Source organism: Micropterus dolomieu, linkage group LG22 (assembly GCF_021292245.1).
Source record: "Micropterus dolomieu isolate WLL.071019.BEF.003 ecotype Adirondacks linkage group LG22, ASM2129224v1, whole genome shotgun sequence".
NCBI classification, from domain to species: domain Eukaryota; kingdom Metazoa; phylum Chordata; class Actinopteri; order Centrarchiformes; family Centrarchidae; genus Micropterus; species Micropterus dolomieu.
This window is the reverse complement of record NC_060171.1, coordinates 19,103,434-19,122,756: the sequence shown is the minus strand read 5'-3', so window position 1 is coordinate 19,122,756 and position 19,323 is coordinate 19,103,434. Positions and strand designations below refer to the sequence as shown.

The 19,323-nt window shown below is 39.4% G+C and overlaps 1 protein-coding gene across 7 annotated transcripts in view; it reads right to left on the bottom strand.

Annotated features, from left to right (window-relative positions):
* Nucleotides 1-7,035: 7,035 nt before the first annotated feature.
* The window catches only part of LOC123962189 (voltage-dependent calcium channel subunit alpha-2/delta-1), a 70,675-nt gene continuing 58,387 nt past the window's right edge, over nucleotides 7,036-19,323 (bottom strand). For 4 of the 7 annotated variants that reach the window (XM_046038165.1, XM_046038162.1, XM_046038167.1 and 1 more), the window contains 15 exons: nucleotides 18,916-18,997; nucleotides 18,243-18,305; nucleotides 17,546-17,649; nucleotides 16,922-17,017; nucleotides 16,753-16,820; nucleotides 16,612-16,650; nucleotides 16,346-16,417; nucleotides 14,980-15,132; nucleotides 13,933-13,985; nucleotides 13,493-13,548; nucleotides 13,217-13,346; nucleotides 12,329-12,441; nucleotides 11,713-11,795; nucleotides 11,287-11,366; nucleotides 9,963-10,169 (listed from right to left, as the gene is read on the bottom strand). In XM_046038165.1, the coding sequence (XP_045894121.1) occupies nucleotides 10,064-10,169; nucleotides 11,287-11,366; nucleotides 11,713-11,795; nucleotides 12,329-12,441; nucleotides 13,217-13,346; nucleotides 13,493-13,548; nucleotides 13,933-13,985; nucleotides 14,980-15,132; nucleotides 16,346-16,417; nucleotides 16,612-16,650; nucleotides 16,753-16,820; nucleotides 16,922-17,017; nucleotides 17,546-17,649; nucleotides 18,243-18,305; nucleotides 18,916-18,997 (1,298 nt within the window). In that variant the 3' untranslated portion in view covers nucleotides 9,963-10,063. Of the gene's footprint in view, nucleotides 9,041-9,962; nucleotides 10,170-11,286; nucleotides 11,367-11,712; nucleotides 11,796-12,328; nucleotides 12,442-13,216; nucleotides 13,347-13,492; nucleotides 13,549-13,932; nucleotides 13,986-14,979; nucleotides 15,133-16,345; nucleotides 16,418-16,611; nucleotides 16,651-16,752; nucleotides 16,821-16,921; nucleotides 17,018-17,545; nucleotides 17,650-18,242; nucleotides 18,306-18,915; nucleotides 18,998-19,323 lie in introns of those variants that run through there. The other 3 variants (XM_046038163.1, XM_046038164.1, XR_006822881.1) reach the window with 3 other exon arrangements.

Below are 19,323 nucleotides of genomic sequence, written 5' to 3'. Positions count from 1 at the left end.
TTAGCTGTGGTTAATTGTCCATTGGAGGGTGGACTGATTATTGAATGAACTAAAGAGCTAACTAAAAAATGTTATGAATAATTTATTAAATATCAATAAAACTGTTGCTATTATCATTCTAGATAGCAATACTTCACACAGGTGATACCTGTATAGAGCCTTGCCTAACTACGTTTTGAACCTTCACACTTCACAAATATAATTTTACCTTCACTGTTATTCAACAAAAACACATTGTATGTATCCTTAAACAAGAAATAACTGATTTGTTTTGGCATTTGACTTCATGCCATAGACTGCATATAGGAAGTGGACGTTATCATCGTGACGTCACCCATTGGTTTGTGGACTGCCGTGTTGTAGCTTTGAGTTTGGCTGATAGGCCATGTTGAGATATTTGCAACCAGCGGCGCCGGATGTGACCGTATTTGGACGAGGTGGTGGAGCTAACGGCAATGTGTGGAGCTAGCTAGCATGCTAAACTGGATTGCTAAACTCCATGCAAGCTCTCATTTCAGCCTATCTCTTAAACAAGCAGTAGATGCTCTTGTCTCTTTAAGCCCCCCCCCCAAAAGCCCACTGTGTTCTGATTGGCCGAAATCCTGAAGCAGGATGATTATGCCGCTCAACAGTACAGACAGACTAAGCATAGGAGTTGCCAGTTTTTATTGAGGCTGCAGGCAAATTTCCATATATAGAAAACCAGCTCTGTATGACATCATTAAGAGTCAAGAGTAGAGCTTTGGCCATGTTTAACATGAACATCTGACACTGAAACATTATACATAAGACAAAAAATATAAGATGCCTAATAAGTCTCCTTTAATGTGTGTGTGTGTGTGTGTGTGTGTGTGTGTGTGTGTGTGTGCGCACGCACAGTTATGCATACATGTGTTCTCCAATGCAGTAAAGCTTAAAGCTCCATGTTTTGAGGGCTCTGTGTGTTTGTGTATGTGTGTGCGCTGTGTCTCAGTGTATTAAAGTGTGTGTGTATGTGTTCAGTGAAGAGGACACAGACAGGTGTTCAGAAAATAGCTTAACTTCAGTCCACCAATCAGAACAGAGGACCCAGTCCTTTGATCTTTGATCAGCTAATTTACGTCAACAAGGTAACCAGTTCTACAACAGAGACACATAGGAATATCCCTCTGAAATTATCTAAATCTTTGCCTCAAACCAACCTCCCCAGAGACTAAACTATAGGTCGTATATCGATGAAATGACTTGACCGGGAGTGGCAGAAGACATTTGTGAACAATATGATGTATTTTTTGTTTGGATAAAGTTGAAAAAAGTGACCACTTTGGCGAGTTGAAAAAATTTGAGAACTTACAATGTTATTCTTGTCTTTGGAAGGACACAGAGACAAATCTATAACTCCAAGGGATTTAAAAAGCCCATGTAAGGATCCACAACAAAATTTACTACGTTTCTGGTGTAATATTATGCATGAAGACTTAAAATTGTGGTCAAGCCAGCGAGTTAAAGAGAAAAGTTTAAGACGATTTCATAAGCCTGCTACACTGTAGTGATGATGTCACCCACTCTAACTCACGCAATACACAAAAGCTGAATACATCATTGATAGATTAACTTCTTGTGACCAATTTACAGTTTAAATCAAGTCTGTAACTGAAAGTATGCTGAACTGGTGAGCTTTCAAAGTGGAGTAGGTATGAGGAGGATTTCGACAGTCTCTCCATTCACTTACAATGGGAGAACTTTCCTGGAAAACCTTGAATATTTTGAAAAGTATTCAAGATATCAATGACAAAAGTAATAGCACCCCAATAGTCATTGAGCCGGACAACTTCGAGTTTGAACGGAGTTTCTACGTCAAAAGCTGTGGGACTAGTTAGCGGACAAAAGTGGGACCATCATTTACTAATTGAAGATCATGCTGTATTGAAGAAGACATGAAACTAGTTATTGAGACCATAAACTCATTAGGAAAGTGTTTACAGAGGTAATTATTCAACTGAGAAGTAGGGTAATTTATTTTACCATTATTTCTAATGGAGCCGGACTTCTTTTTTCCAGGTCACCTTTGCAAAATAAGTTCTTAATCTCAATGGCACTCTCCTGGTTAAATAAAGGTTAAATAAATTTTTGCAACCAGAAGAGTCATCATTGGCATCATTGCTTCATGCTGGTTAGAAATTTTGTCCAACTTTCACCGGCGCTGCAAAACGTCACCATGCCACATGACAGTAAAACCTAGTGGGGGCCACAGTTGCTTTTTTCTCCGGCTGCACAAAGTTGGAACCACCTTTTTCCTGATCACATCTTTGCAAACTCCACAAGATCAGTCTAAGCTCACAGGAAGCTCACACAGAAAGAATGCGTCTGACTTGACCCCGCCCCTTGACTATCATGTTGGCCCATCTGTAAATAAGATGACCGCGTCTTACTTGTTAGCAAACATATGCTTATTTACCAAGCAGGAAGCTTCCGGTCTACAATATGAAGCCGATGTGGAAGTCCCTGAAACCTGCATTCTATTGAAAATCCAGCAGGGGGCGACTGGTTGCAAAAAGAAGTCTGGCTCCATTAGAAATAATGGGAAAATTATCCAACTTCTGAGCTGAATAATTACCCCAGTATACACTTTCCTGATGAGTTTATGGTCTCAGTCGCTAGTTTCTTCAAGTCTTCTTCAATCAGCCAAACTTGGCGCTTCAAAACAGCAGTCCACATACCAACGGGTGACGTCACGATGACTACGTCCATTTCTTATATACAGTCTATGTTATTTACACATCCAGCAGCTATGGAGCAACATTATAATTAATTTGGAGTCGTGTCCACCTGGTGGATGTAAGTTCAATATTGACTCTTTCTACCTGTGTTTTTGGTCTCTACCTCCTCCCGAGGGAAATATGTGGCTCTTTAGCTGCTAAATGCTCCACCATGTTCACCAGCTAGCCACTGTGTCTGTCTGCTGTTTGATGCTGAGTAGATAGTACAGTGGCTTTTTTCAGTGCTTTTTCACAGAAAACAACTGTTTGCTTTTGCTGAAAACGCAGTTCTGGTTTGATCATTCTTTGTTACAGCAGTTTTAAAGCCTAACAAGTGTCTAAAGAGCATTTGCTTTCTCATAAAATATTTATAAGGCCAATTCTTTGAATATTTTAAGTCTTGCACCATTTACATGCATATTTACTAGCTTGCAATCTTTTCTTCCTGCTTTGCAACCTTACCGCCACCAACTATCGATCAGTGGAAAAGCATGAAACCAGCAGCAGGATCTATTATCTATTCTCCTGCTTGCTCACGCACACGCATGTTCTTCCTCATGTGTATGCACCATACAAACAAAATGTGGACCCACTCATAAGAACATTACTTGATCGTGCTACTATGTTCAAAAACTCATAGAGTATCTGTAAAATACTTTGTGGTTTTAATGTCATGTTCACAAAAAAATATTAATAAGCATACTTAACAAAATACCACGTCCTATGAAGACAATGACATATACTCTCTAACCCTGGTGAATGTGCGTGCCCCGCACAAATCTAACACCTCATGTTACCGGTTAATGTTAGGCCCCAATCTAAACAGAGAAAATCCACAAATCAATCCTCAATCTGGGCTGGAATGGAATGTGTCCCGTTGAGAATGTTCACCTGGACAGAGTTTTCCAGTGCTGCGCCTGCCAATCACACTGAGCACACACTCAGACACACGCACAGCATGCTTACAACCTGGGAGAAGACGAGAGAGAAAAACCAAGGTAATGGGAACAGACAAGTGTGTGGTCATGTTTATGGGTTTGGAAAAGCCTGTGGCATTTCCTGATAATCCATGCCAAGTCTGTGTTTTGTGTTCTTTCCAACCCCAGTTTGTCTAACACCATCTTTCTCGCTCTCTCCATTTTGCAAATATACTTTATGGTTTTCTTTGGCTTACGTTGTTGTCAGATTGAGTAGGGTTTGTAAGAACAGGTGCCAAAAAGCTTGAACAATCACAGGAAAATATCTGAAGCCTAGTTAGTATCCTTATCTGTGATTAAGAACGTATTTGTCACTATCTGTATTTTCCTTTTGCTGAGGTTGGAGTTTCATATAAAAACATAAAGATTTATTTACAAATACTGTTTCTAGTAGAAGTATGTGTCTCGTACAGGATAACACACAGTAAATGTACCCATGCACTCAGTCATGCAGCAGTCACTGACAATACTAAAAGACTTCAGTGCACAGTAAGGGATTAGTTTAGCTTTTTTACTGGATGTCAGAGCTACACTACAGAACCTTAGTGACCCTGATGCTTATGCCCTGCTGTGTTTTATGGTGACGGAAAAACGGTGACCTCTCTGTTGCTGCTTACAGGAAGTGTACACTTTTTTCATAATTAGAAAAAAACAAACGGTGCCAATTAAAAATCTTTCAGCTAATGTAAACCACATTATAATTACCAGATTAAGGGAAGTTTATTCAGACTTGGGTTGAGTGCCCCGGGGGTGTCATGACCCAGAGGCTGCTGAGAGTGTTGGGGCTAAATTTAGTGCTAATGTTACAATCAAAGTGTCATTGAGTTGCAATACTGTTCCAAAAATAGCACTTGCTGGTAAAACTACGCAAATGGACGTCATATTACTATCAAAATAATGTTAATGAACTTTAGAGGGGTTTACTAATGGCACACTGATCCTTGCAGATCCAGTCACGGGTCATGTTGTTGATGCAGCATCAATCTTATGTGTCACTTCCTGCAATTAGTGGAACAAACCCAAAAAGCCACTCTCAGACTTTAACTCTACCACCAATGAGTCATACAGTTCCAGGTCTGAAGACTTTAGATTGGATGTAGTGTTTTTTCTTGGGGAACCCAACACTAATGGTGTTCAGCAGAAATACGTGTGTTGGATCAGCAGACCAAAAGAAAAGCTGATGGGCAGAAAAAAACGTGGTTAAAAAATAATTTACAAGAATACCCGTCACTCAAATTTGAATGTCTCTATTGTATGAGTCATTGTTCTGTTTGACATGATGACAATACCAGAACAATTGAATCAAAATCTTGAATGAAAAGAACAAGTGAGAACGGAGTTTTCCAATCAGACGAGTTTTAAACAAATCCCCAATTTAACCCAGTTATCTAAACCATTCATTTAGATGCAAAAACAAGGGTGAGCCAAAACTGTTCATTATGATTATCCTTTGTTTTGTAATGTGCAGACACATTTAACTTAACAAGTTAAACTAGAAAAGAAAACATAAAGAATGTTTAATAGACAGATTAGGTAATTATTTTAATGCTCATTTGTTTTCTTTTCCAAACAAATGGTTTAAATAACATGGAAAAAATATGGACTTGTTTTGTGTTTGGCCAGTGGTCGGAGACACATGCCATAACTGCAATCCCACGGTTTGCTTAAGGCCTGCAGACTTTACTGCTTTTCATCCCCTGTTGCTCTCCAACCATGTCTCCTGTCTCTTTTGACTGCCAACTATCTAATGTAGGAAAAATAAGAAGTTAGAATAGAACAGAGAAAAAGGGAAGCTGTGCTTGACTCAGTAAAGCTGTGATTAGCAGTTGACCCATATGCCAGCAATGAAGTTTGTAAGTTGTCGTAATTAAAAGAATTGAGGCCCAGAAAATAAAAGACAAAAGTTGTAAAACATAACAATGAAAAAAAACTTTTATTATGGACTTCATTCATTCTCTTATTGTGGTTTTTTAACTTATGAAGTCTTCCAAATTACAAATTGAAAAGAGATGTAGAACTTGTCCCTGCTTTTCCTGCGTCTGTAACTTCTTAAGCCAGGCATGTTAAAGGGTACGACCTCGTTCCCATTTACAAGAGTATCCAATTACAAACTCCCCTCTCTATATCGCTATATAGCACACATACGAAGACCTCCCAGTCCGACACATCTCAAAGGAAAACAAACGTTTTTATACTCTGCACTCTCCAAACTGTGGCCATATTGATTCTAACATTACCATCAGATAAACACAAATACCATCAAGTAAAACACACATAATGTATAACTACTCCATAACTCTGGTGTTAGCATCTGGCTTCCTACTGCTGCTCCGGGCAGGAGAAGGCAGAGCTGTCTGTCTCAATTAAGTTGCCAGAGGTGTCACAAAAATAGAAACAAATGGATAAGACCTCAGTCAGAACTCACTGGGAGACACTTGGCCATACTGTCATACATACAGTTAAGCTTTGCATTTGTAGGAACTTCTGTCATCCTTCTCACATTGGTATTCATGTGAAAATGCATGTGTGTACTTGTTTGTACTCCAAGATGGAAGAACTCTACAGAACTAGTTTCAGAATAACAAGTTCATGGATTTCTTTCAAAAGAGCAATTAGGTATTCTCCTGGGTGGCCATTTCTACAGTACATTAATGTGTGTATGCACTATATGAACTTGTGTTTGGCCAAGTATAAAAGTACCGCAAACATATCCACATTACCTTTAATTTAATTAACAATCAGCAGTAAGCCCATTAAGTATATTAATAACTAAATGAAGGGTAACTTAACCCCTAAAAAATTGCATTAGTTTAACTTCAAACCTTCCTGCAGTGATGTAAAAGTGTACCCTAGTGTGTCAGTACACCGTGACATCACTGTTGGGCGAGGTTACATATGCCACATTGCATATTTCTGACCACACCCAACTACAAATTGCAAAATTGTAAAAAACACAAAAAACAGAAACTTTCAACCAGAGAGAGAAGTGAAACACTGCTTTTCAGCCTGGTGTTGAGTTACTCTTTAATGCTGTTGTTTTTTAATGCTTTTATATTACTTGGCAGTGAAGAAATTATCTAAATGTACAGGACTATTTGACATCACCAACACTTACTTCATAAACAGACACAGTAAAACACAGATGTGTTTGCTCTCCCCTTTTTCAGCAGCTGTCTCTTTCTGCAGGAAGGATGACATGTTCGGTCTCCTAGTGGAGCCAAAGCAACTGGCCAGATGTGACAGAAAAAAAGGAGCACCCCAGGTCATAACAATACAACACTTTTATTGTGAATATATTATATTTGCACAATAATCAACACCATATTATAAACATTTTTCTTTTCTTTAATTTTCTCTTTTATACAGTAAATAGGATTAGTGTACAAATGTATACAAAATTATTCAGGCTAGTCAAGTTCCACAAAAGAGTAATTTGTGTACAGTATTAAAGCACAATCAGATATCGGAGGGACACGCACATGCCTGCACATAGACACGGGACCCCCAGGGTAAAACACGAATCAACACACGACTTTGATAGACAGGCATAACCTGAACACTCAACACCAGCAGGTCACCATTAAGGCGAGGTGGAAAGAACTCAAATGTAATTTTTAATATAGTTAAAAAAGAAAAACTGCAACACTGATCTTGACTTATGGTACAGTAAGGCAACGCAAAATTACCACTGGTAGTAGCATATTGTCAAAGTTCTCTCCAACAGGCCCTGATGCTGACCATGGGCATAGACAGCATTCAAACACAGAACAAGCTCATCCCATTGCAGCGGTTTGACACTGAGCCTTCAGCATCTGCTTCACAGCACTTATAGAGCAACACAAGGAGGAAACAAGCATAAGGAGAGGAGAACAGCAAGGAGAAGTAAAACAATTAAAACAGTCATTTCGATATGCTGATCTCATTCACAAGTCATCTTGGCTCCTGAGTCTGGTGATCCAGAAACGTAACAGAAACAGGACTAATAAAGAGAAGGCTCAAGTCTGTTTTAGGTTTGTTTTGACCGTGGGGGAAAATTATTTTTTTTCCCATAGTCAAAATCACTGGTTGTTTCTTCTGTTGACTGGGCCACATAAACGAGAATAACTGCAGCAGATTTGGCCCCTTTCACAACATATTCACTGGAAGGGCTACCCTCTCTGCTATACTGCAGCAAGCATTAGCATAGAAGCATACATGGCAAGAATACAACTCTGATGCATTGCTTCATTCAGATAACAGACTGTTTGAGCTACTATGTAGGCACTGGGAATTTGATGCTTCAAACTGAAGACAACCAAAGCTGTCAGACCAAGTACAAACATATTTGAAATGGTATTATCCTAATAGATTTAATAGATAATAGATTTACATGGGTGCTTTCTGATCTCACTTATTTCTAAGCGAGGTATCTAAGATATCTATCTATCTAGCTAATGCAGTGACTACGGATGTACACCCACATCTGAGGAATCTCTTAAAATAAACCAGCCTGCAGATTCTCTGTAGTAGGGTTGTGTGTACCTGTGGTCCTTAGTACTGTGTGGAGCTTTGGTGTCAGAGTATTGGTGCTGTCTTTAGCTCTGTACTGACCACATGCTGCTACAATACAACACCTAGTAGCTAGTCACAAAATGCTAGTTGATTTTGAGTACAAAACAAAATTATAGATAAATAGATAGTTACAGTACATTTAAAAAACACTCAGATGAAAGGGATATTCTTCATAGTTGCACTGGTTGCCAAAATAAACAATCATTACAGCATAATGATTCATATGCAATAAATATAATAAGCAACAAACAATATTGACAACTACACAAATCAACGCTGTCAGTGCACATACAGTCTTTGAATGATATTTAGTTGGCATAGTGGGAACACTCTTCAAACCTCCGCTAAAGAAATCAGAGAAACAAATGAGGCAGAATTAAAGGGTTTGGTTAGCTCTTACTCTTGCACCATAGGAGAGTATTAAGGAGTATATCATGGAAATGAGTGCAGCTGAGCACAGTAAATGTGTCTCTATTTTTGAAAATGACAAATAGGACATGAATGAGCACCCTTTGGCATTGGAAAATGGAAATGCTGATCAAAATGTATTGTTGCAAATATTCTGCATACATTCTGGATGGCATAACTGGAGTGTCCTCTGGCTTCTTGTGAAATGAGATAATGATCAGTGTGTGTGTGTGTGTGTGTGTGTGTGTGTAGGGGTCATGAGTGTTGTAAAGATGTGATGAGCCACAGCAGCAGTAGTTGGAGCCCAATCATTGGCCAAAGACATGGGCTTAGGCAGGTCCCTCCCCCACAATCAGAATCATCTTCCTGTTGGACAAATCAGTTGGCAGTAAATTAGATAAACAGTCTTGTCCTCATCCAGTAGCTCTCCTACAACTACCACCATCATCACTACACCTGCAGCTAACAATTACGAGCAGTTCATGGTCATATTGTATGTTTTCTTGTGGTATCATTTACATTTAGGGCAATTAGCAGATGCTTTTGTCCAAAGCAACAATAAGCACATTTGTGAAAAGAAAGTCAAAAGGCAATAGATTGCTGTCGGTAAAGTAAGGGTGTCAATAGATCACGTTTCAAGCACTCAAAATTGGTAGGTTAGCCTTTGCTGGTAGACAATAAAGATATCTAGGCAAAGATACTACACAGTGCTAAGTACTTTTTTGTGTAAGAGGTTTTTAATTTTTTTAATTCTACTATATCATATTATATCATACTGTGTTGTAGCTTATCATATGCCTAATCCTACTTGTCCTATTAAAGGTATAGTTCTATATTTTAGGAAATATCCTTATCCACTTTCTTGCCGAGAATTGGATGAGACTATCAATATCACTCTCATATCTGTTATCTCATATGTCATAAATATAAAGCTGGAGACAGGAGATGGCTAGCTTAGCAAAAAGTCTGGAAACAGGGAGCCTGCCTGACTCTGGTAAGAAAATCCTCCTACCAGCAGCTCTCTCAGGCTCACTAATGAACACATTATATCTCATTTGTTTATTCCCCACAAAAACTGACATGTAAAAATGACAATTTATGGTTTTATGGGGAACATGCGCCTGACTATGCCTGGGCCGGCTGGGTGCTGAATCAAGCTGGCTGTTTCCCCATTTCCAGTCTTTGTACAAGGGTATAAATCTTCTCATTTAACTCTTGGTAAACAAACAAACAAGCAAGCAAACAAGCATAACTCCCAAAAGAACAACTCATTTAAATGCTCTGTTATAAAGGTGTTCCAGACGTCTTTCTGCTTTTTTGTGCATGTGTGTGTACGCACATGCACCTGCCTAAGAAAGTGTGTGGCTTTTTTGCATTTGATGGGAGTATTCAGGATATCCGTGCATGCCAAAGTCCTGGGAGAAAGAGGTGGGAGTCTTCTGTATTCAAAGGACAGGAAAGCCATGTGACGCTTCCTCTGTTTACATCAGTCTTCCTATAAGGAGTTGAACCAGAAGTAATGGGACAGATGGAAAGAGGAAAAGGGACGCGGTCTACTTTTACTCTGTTCATCTACTTCCTCTGCCATTCCTCCCCTTCCCAGCACAGCCTCTCCACAATATAAACATGCAGGCACATGAATTAGTGGCCTGTTATGTGTGTGATCTACGCCTTCAAAACACAATGAAAGGCTGAGTTCACAAAGATATGGGAAATAATTTTTCCAAATATTTAGACGTCTTATAAACTGTTCAAAGTTGGGTGGTGATACAATGATCTCACACATGACTTTCCCACCTTGCTCCTTTGTTTTACTGATTTAGATCAAATGGTGCAATACATTTTCAGTTGCGTTGCACTCCCTGAAACACTGAAAGACCTGCAAAATGCACCCAAATGTGCTTACATATTTCTGAAATAAATTTGGTTGACAAAGCATTTATCAATACTAAATAAAAAAGATGGCTGCAGATATATTTATACATAGTTTTGTGCTGCTATTATTGAATGATGGTGGTGTAGTGCTATTATATTGAATTGATTTCGAACACTTTCCACTGCCAAGACTCAATCTGCTCTCCATCTGTTGAAGTAAAAAACAGAAAAAAACAACAAAAAAAAACAAGATGCCAAAAAAAGATGTAGCCATATATTAGGGAGATAGGAATGCAACAGAGAATAAATCTCAACTGTTTATTACAGTTTGTTATTTACTTATTCCAGTGGGCAATTTCTTTCTCAAATTATTTGGAAAAAAAAAAACCAAACAAACAACAAAAATGCTAAATGCAACCTAAAATATATAAATATATGGAAATAATGCGTAATTGCATATCTATCTATGTGTCTGTGAGAGCGTTATTCAGGTCAATTAGCTTGAGTAAACAACCATAGAATTGTAATGTTTTAAGTCTGGAGTCCATGTGACTGGGAAGCGTGGAGATTGAATGGCAAAGAAATAAATATAAAATTTAAATGACATGGAACCAAATGTCAATGCCATTGTTGGGCCTGATTTGCCCATTCAGGCGATGGCCAAAGAACAGTAAAGATCATAGTGGTTATTAATAAGTCAGTAATGAAGCTGCTTGAATCTGTGTGAGGACACTGACCATAAACTTAGCACCAGTACAAACAAGACAGTTGTAGGGCACAATGTAGAACCTCTGCTGATTGGGCACAAGGGCTCATCCTACCAGTCAAGAGCAGCAGCCATTGGGATGCAGAATTATAAAACAAGAATGGCAAATGAGTGAAAAAAATCAAGAGACATAAAAACAACAGAGTGTTAATTGCATGCATAAAAAATACAATAGAAATAATTATATATTATAAAATTGATAAATAAAAAATAAGCTGAATGAATAACTCAGGTATGGATCAGAGTGGAAGAGCAGGCAGCCAACAAGTGCTTTGAATCTATGCAGAATGATGATGAAACCCACACAGAAATTGACTGAGGCCAACTGTGAAGCCTCACTAATAGAGCTGTTTCCAGCAATATTCTCTGCACAAAGGCACATGTGGTTGGGCCTTACGTTTTCATTGTTGTCAAAACACACGTCCGGCCCTTTGCGGTATCTGGGATTCTGAGCCAGCTCGCACGGATCTGGACCTTCAGCTGAACAGACACTCTCAGGAAAAAACTATTATCCATCAGCAGTACACTTTTAACAACAACAATTAAATGATGTGCTGACTCTTAATTTCCGTGTCAAAAAGCCCTTGTTGTGACCTCTGATGATGACGACACCTGTACTGTTGCACCAGCAGGAAGCTACATTCAAGTCACATCTGTCATACAGATATATATATATATATATATATTATATACATATTGTACATCCACATAAACACACCCCTGCTCTTAACCTTAATTCAACCTGATGGCAGCATGCAGCCCACATGAATTTAAACAAAGAAATCTAATATGAGGGTAATATGAGACAGGCTTTCATTTCGCTGTGCATCTGGTTTATGGTTTACTGTTCACCCGTGAACATTCAGGGGGGACCTACTGCAAACTCTTTAGGTGTGTGTCCTTGTATTGAGAGTTTAAAGCCCCGCTGTCATTAGGGTGATGGATGGAGGGCTAGAAAGTAAAAAGGAAGTGTAACTCTATGTTCGATTTTTACGAGTTGAGTGAAAGGATACAGGGTTGTTCAGCCTGTCGTAGTGGTCTGGGGTCACACGACAAACACGTTGCCTTGGCATCAGTGATCAGGAACACTAGGTTGGTGTTTGGCAGCTTCTCGGCACGATACATCCTAGACGCCCACATGGCCACACACACGCACACACACACACACTGGTAAACAGTCTATGTAGTATTCATATAGTAATATACCTGCGGTGTAAGAATATCATGCAGCTCCAATTTTAATGCAATAACAAATTATCTACAATAGATTGCGTTTACATATACAATATACTGTATAGACCGCATACACACAAATGTATGTGTGCACTTGTGCACATATACCTCTTCTCTCCTCTTGGGATTGGCTTTTTATGGTAGTCATGAAAGTTTCTTTGTCCACAGTCGTTAACATTGGGGAGTAAAGCACCAGACACGTGGGACTCGTAACAACCAGTAATTACAGCCATATTTAACCCCTTCCGACAGCCCAAATTGACACAAAAGGAGGGTAGAGCAAAGTAAATGTACAGTGGTCCGTGGATGTGTGTATTAGTGAGTTTGAAGTATAGCCAGATAGTGAAGGAAGAAAAACAGATAAAAGAGCTTTTGTGCTTCCCTCTGCAATTCACTGGCAGATCAAGGTAATCTGTGTCTGATCAGAACTCATCTGAAAACAGCTGCCTGAAATCAGGCTGGAAAACAGAAAGAGGCCAGGCAACTAACACTATTCTGGACCCATCCCTGTAGACCATTAAACAGAAGGATGTTCAGGAAGAAGACACAGTAAGGGTGGAAATTCTTTAATAAAGCAAACCCATTTACAGTACAAGTGCACAGGGAGCACAGATTTGTACACACACATGCAAACACGCAGAGACACACATGCGGCAACACCCACACACCTGGAACAGTTTCCACAGTCCAGGACGCCTGAGTAGGATCTTTCATCATTGTCAAAGAAGTACTGAGTTTGCTCTGTGATGCAGCTTTCCTTAAACATGGCATCTGGTATGTCTTCATCTGCAGACTCCACTGGAAATAAGAGACAGGTTAAATAAATAAAAATGCTGCAAAGGATTAGTGAGAAAGTAGCGGGATTAAATTTGATCAAATGAAGAGACAGGTTGCCAATAAGGGTGATGGTTACATTATACACAATCACAGTTGTTTTTGCTCACCTGCCTCTAGAAGGTTGGGGAACATGAGACCAAAGAAGAGCTGCTGGAGTATCGACCTGGACACAGAGAGAGAAAAACACTATGAGTCACATGGATGAGTCAATAGACCATCTTTAACTTATTTACACTGATCAACCAAAAACTGTTTAATAACAGCCACACATCTGTACAAGGCTAGAGTCACTGGTGATGTAAATGTCATGGGAAGTATCAGTCATTCTATTTTAAGATCAGGTTATATTGCAGTTGGACAGTCATGCAGATAGTGATGCAGTATAATGTTGTGCAACTGCCCTTGTCCTACACTGACCCAGCCAGCTTCATCCCTCAACAACATAGAAGCCCACTGCCATACAAACTCCTACCCTAAAGTACAAATATACTCCCACTCTGAAACGTGGAAGAAACAGAACTCAGGAACACACGGCCTGTACACTCACCAGGCAGCATTGGAGGCCCACCAGCCAACACTGAGCAGGTCTGCAATGGTAGGCTGGAGAAAGACAAGAAGAGAAAATCATGTAAATTTCTATACAAAGCAGAGAGGGGTGGGAAAATATCAATTCAGTCATGAATCCTGATTTGGCCATTTTATATTACTACTGTGGAAACAACTTAGAGTGATCACAGTTAAAGTGATTGACCACTTATATAGATATGGATCAAAAAATTTGGGACTAAATTATTTCTATTCAAAAGTTTAAATAATTTGCTTATAGCAGTCAAGTAGCCTTCTTACAGTGTTAAAAAAATCTGAATATTTTATGAATACGTTTGCTCTGGCACCAGTTCGGCATTGATAGCCTACAGTTTATTTTCAGGGCTGTTCAAATTTTGAAAATGCACTGAAACCTGCACCAAGAAGTGGCTTTGTAACCTTTGTGCACTGCTGACAGTGTTGTGCTGTTTTTGTAAACAGCACAACACTGTCTTAGGCTATAGCCTAATTACAATTTTAACAACAGTAAGGAACATTTTAAATAGAGTACTGTACTGTATTGTATTACTGTATAGTGTATTTGAATAATACACAGTACAGTAATTTAATTTGAACATTAATTTGAAACAGCTGTACTGTATTTTGAAACAGTTAAAAAAATTCAGTAAATACCAAAGCTTTCCGTTTCATTACTTTTTATTCTTGTAATAAATATACAAATGCCAGTTAGATGGTAATCTGCATGACAAATATAATAACCAAAAATATAAATATAATTACCCAAAAAATGGTTTATTATAATCACCCGCTTATTAGTGATCAATTTGACCCAGACAGACCGGATAGATCATTAAAAGAGGTGTATCACTGTTTTATGAGTATAGAAATCTAAAATAAATGTAACATAGTTTTGTATCAACATTTTATTGCCAAGTCCCATCCCTACCAGCATGTAGAATAAAGGCTAAGTTACTGTAAATGCATAAATGTGTAAACAATCTGAGAGAGAGAGAGAGAGAGTGACTGCTGTCTGTTATGAGTATCTCACCACACAGACGGAGCGCGGTCCTGCTGCAGCCTTGCTGTCTCTCTCTGGGTCGCACACAGACTGGTAGTCATAGGTCTTGTTGAAGGAGTACAGGGAGGTGTTGACCAGGTTGATCATCAGCACAGGATCCACCTCACCAAAGAACTGACCTATCTAGACGTGTTCAGATACACACACACACGCACGCACGCACACGCACGCACACGCACGCACACACACACACAACAAAAGAGTTAATAAAAGCAGTGTAAGAGTGTTTGCACAAACAAAACAAACAGCTGTGTGCTATTTCCTCTGACATGGCTTTATAGTCTTAGCCATTCACCATTTCACATTAGTGCACTGAAAATGTGCATTTACAAACTGAGGCAGTCAGGATGAGCCAATCAACCGTTTTGTGGCAGCCCACATAAAGAGATGTCAGTCTCCGTGTGACTCTTCCCACTTCCCTTACACAGTCAGTCATGCGTGTGTTATGTTATGAACCATAAGACCAGTTTAAAGGTGAAGCCTGTGTAACATAGAATGAAGGGCTCCATATATAATCCTGCTAAAACTGGCGAGCATATAACCTGTATGAAAATGTTTGATGAGCTGATATACAAAGATGGTATGTAAATAGGATTGGCTTAGCCCTGATGATGTTTAATGTAACTTTTGTTCTACAACAGCACAAAGATTCTGCATGACCCCAACGGACACCAAATGTATCAAAAGAAGTGAAAAGAGATAGAGGGGGTGCTTATTCAGATGCTTGAAGAACATAAACTGTATGCCTGACATTGTGATAGTAGAACAGATCAAAGGCAGCAGATGTCCTGTCTTGACTGACGTGAAATGTTTCCAAACCCACTGTATACCTTCCCACTGACAGACAGGGGCCTATAGAAGCCTGAAAGAGTGGAGTTAACAGAGCAGAGCTGACTTCTTGCGTACACAGGGGACTCCCATCACTACAGCTTCCATAACTGACTAAAACCCATCAGAACCTTCCCTTTGATCCTCCTCCAGTGGCTAGACTTTTACTTCACCGGAGACGTGGATCTAGTGCTCTCCTACAGGAGCTTTCAAACTGCTCAGAACTAACAGGCCATTCTCATAACTTAGCTGAGTCATAAGCCCTTTACTTGACCTCTATATGAGATTGATGGATCCCAGTGACAAAGGAAAGAGGAGCCAGGTATGTACAAAGGTAGAGAAAAATTAAAAAACAACAACATTTGAATGCTCAATTTTCTAACTATGTGACTAAAGATGTTTTATTATATGATGGTTTATCAATTACTGATCTTTTGGAGAAAGACAATGGATAAGTGAAGCATACATGTTCAAGATCAGGTGAAGCAGAAATTTGCTGGTAACTCACCAGGGTGATATACTCATCCTGATTGGACATGAGAAGAAACCCCCCATCGTCCAGGATCACACAGTCTACATGCTGCAGGGTTTAAAAATAAACATTTTAGAAATGCAATCAGTCCAAGTGGTAAAAATGTGGAAATCATCTGCCAGTATTTTTAAAAGAGCTACTAATCAAGCTTAAATATATAAATACATTGCAGGTAAAGCTCTTATCATAATGGCTTTCTTGTGTAAGGCTGTTAGTCTGTTAAGACAATAAACAATATGTACCTTATCATTCCTCAGACAGCCACAGATCTCGTCCTTGCACTAAAAGATAAAAAGTGAACCAGACAAGAAATTAGTACACTATTAAATAAAGGTGTCAAAGATAATACATACAATAAAATGCACTTTATTAACACAACTTACATTCAGTTTCAGTGTAGCATTCATGAAAATGTTCATCCAGTATGAGACATTGAGTTTCACTCCCACCACTACAGAAGAAAACACGAAACAATGTTGATGAACAGCTATTGAGTCCTTTAATTTCTATTGCATCACAAGAAGCAATCTATCTGGTATTAGCAAGACTGACCCGCTGGTTTGAGCGTGACTTCGTCAATTGTGAGGTCTACTGCTTTGCTCACCAGAATGCCCAACTCAGAAACAGGCTCCCTGCCCTCTGCTGCAACTGAGAAAGGATACACAAGGGAAGTTAAACAAAAAGAAATTTAACTGAAATCATGTTAAAAAGTACATGGCAGAGAACATTTCAGAATGTGAATCACACTTAAGTCGGAATAATTGCTGCCTATTGTGTGAAAATCTATACATTTTTAGCTGCTTCTAATTTATGTGAGTGGAGCGGAGTCTGTGAAGCCAGTACATGTGTTAATCCAGTCAAGTGTAAGCACGGCTACATTTACACTGACGTTTGCCTGTCCTGAAGTCTGTTAGAGAGATCAGTGGAGATAACAGGAAGTATACAGGGAGGGAGGGAGGGAGGGAGGGTGGTGATGTGCGCTGAAAGACGCAGCGGGAAAAGGAGATGGATAAAGAGAGTGATATCAGAGGCCTGAGTGTGATCTTTGCCAGTAGGGTTAGGATGACGTCCAAAGGCAGAGAGCAGGATGGGCCCAGTGCCAGGCCACACGGAAAATACTCATGCACAGAGAAGTGCGCACCCACATACACATATTCAAACCTTTCAGAAACTTACTGTTGAAAGATGGAGCTGTGAAAATATAAACTTCATTGTCCAGGGTTCTTTTGTAGAAGCTGGACTCATATGTCTCAGGATTCTCAGTCCACTCTTCTCCAGCACTGAAAACATTAATATAGTCACGTAATTTTATAAATGGGCCATTATAGACATAAAACACCAAGCAAATGTGTTTGATCTATCAGAACAATTTATATTATAATCCGCGGCCAAATGTTAGTCATCGAAATCAGCTACACCCAATGCGGTTGATATATGTCAAGGGCATGATCCAGTAAAAGCAATAACTGATTGTATTTCATGTTTTATAGTCAGGAGGAATATGCATTCATCTTCAGTTGGAATGTTATATTCTGACCGAGTGGGACCCACAAGTGTAGTTCAGACAAAAGTAGCAGCAAGGAAATTGAGGAAAACGAGCTGCATTTGGCTGCTGGATCTGTGGATTTGACCCATGTCCTGTTCTGGCCCTGGCAAGCTCTGGGAGTACAGCTGAAAGTGTCTAATCCTCTATGCTCTGGAAAATAACCCAGTGGAGCAGGTGAGTAAAGCAGCCAAAAGCACTCAACCTAAGAGTATTACAGTCTGTATCCATTTTCATTTCACACATTTACACCACCAGATATTTGGGCAAAGCTTGCTGTGCTCTTTCACAACGCCAGAGTGCTAGAAGTAAACTAAGTGGGGAGAGTACCTTCTTGGGTAGACTCTTGTGATTCCTCCATCTGTGGCGACAAACCTGGCCGTTATACCATCCCTGAGAGGATGGAAAACAACAGCCAATCAAACATCACAGTCAATCGCACTGACAAATATTAGGAAAAGTGTTGGACTCTCAGTTCACACTGTGAGACCAAGCTGCAGACACGACACAAATTGTTTTATACCCACAGTCACTTGTCTTATATGTCCTAATGTTAAACAGATACCCTGTAGTGTGTGTAAGTGTCTATTGAGATTGTTTCAGACAAGTGGGCATACCATGAAAGGAAACACACTGATATTATAATTTAATTTTCCTCTCAAAACTGCATGTCTTGGCAGAGCTCAGTGTGGTGGGGTGTGATATGCATTTTGTGCTTTGCTTTCATCATGTTTCACAAGTTAGACATGATCAAATCACCCAGAAGAAAGAAAGAGAGAAAGAAAGAAAGAAAACTCTGGCTCAGTTATTCTGTAAATTGTGCACGAAATAAGCATCAGCCATGGTAGTACAAAGCAACAGAGGACACATGCAGCACAGATTTCCATACAAGAAGAAAAACCTTATTTTTCTAACACATTCAGTTAAATAACACAAGATAGAAAAATAGGTTCCATCTTTGCATTGCTTCAAACAGAGAAGGACAGACAGGTTTGGCACTCACACTGTCTGCTCGTTCCAAAGTTTAACCAGTTCAGCTGTCAGACCTGCATCCAGGATCAATCTGCTCACGAGGGACACGTTACCTATGGATTAAAGACAAGATACACGGCATCACAATAACAGTGCTTAGTAGGGAAATATGGCAATGGAAGCAATGACAGTCTATGTTTACAAATCCTATGCATTCAGCCTCACACAGGAAAGTCCTACTTATGTGCCACTGAGCAATGTACTTAACCAAGCATTGTTTTCAGTTAAGTGTGAAATTAAGTGTGAAAGTCAGCATGAAAAAGTGTGTTCAGCCAAATCTTCTCCCTGTACATGGTACTTGATAGGAAATCATCCAGCAGAGAGACGTGTTTTTGTAGGTCTTCTCTGAGTGACCATGAGACAGTCAAACAGCAGGAAG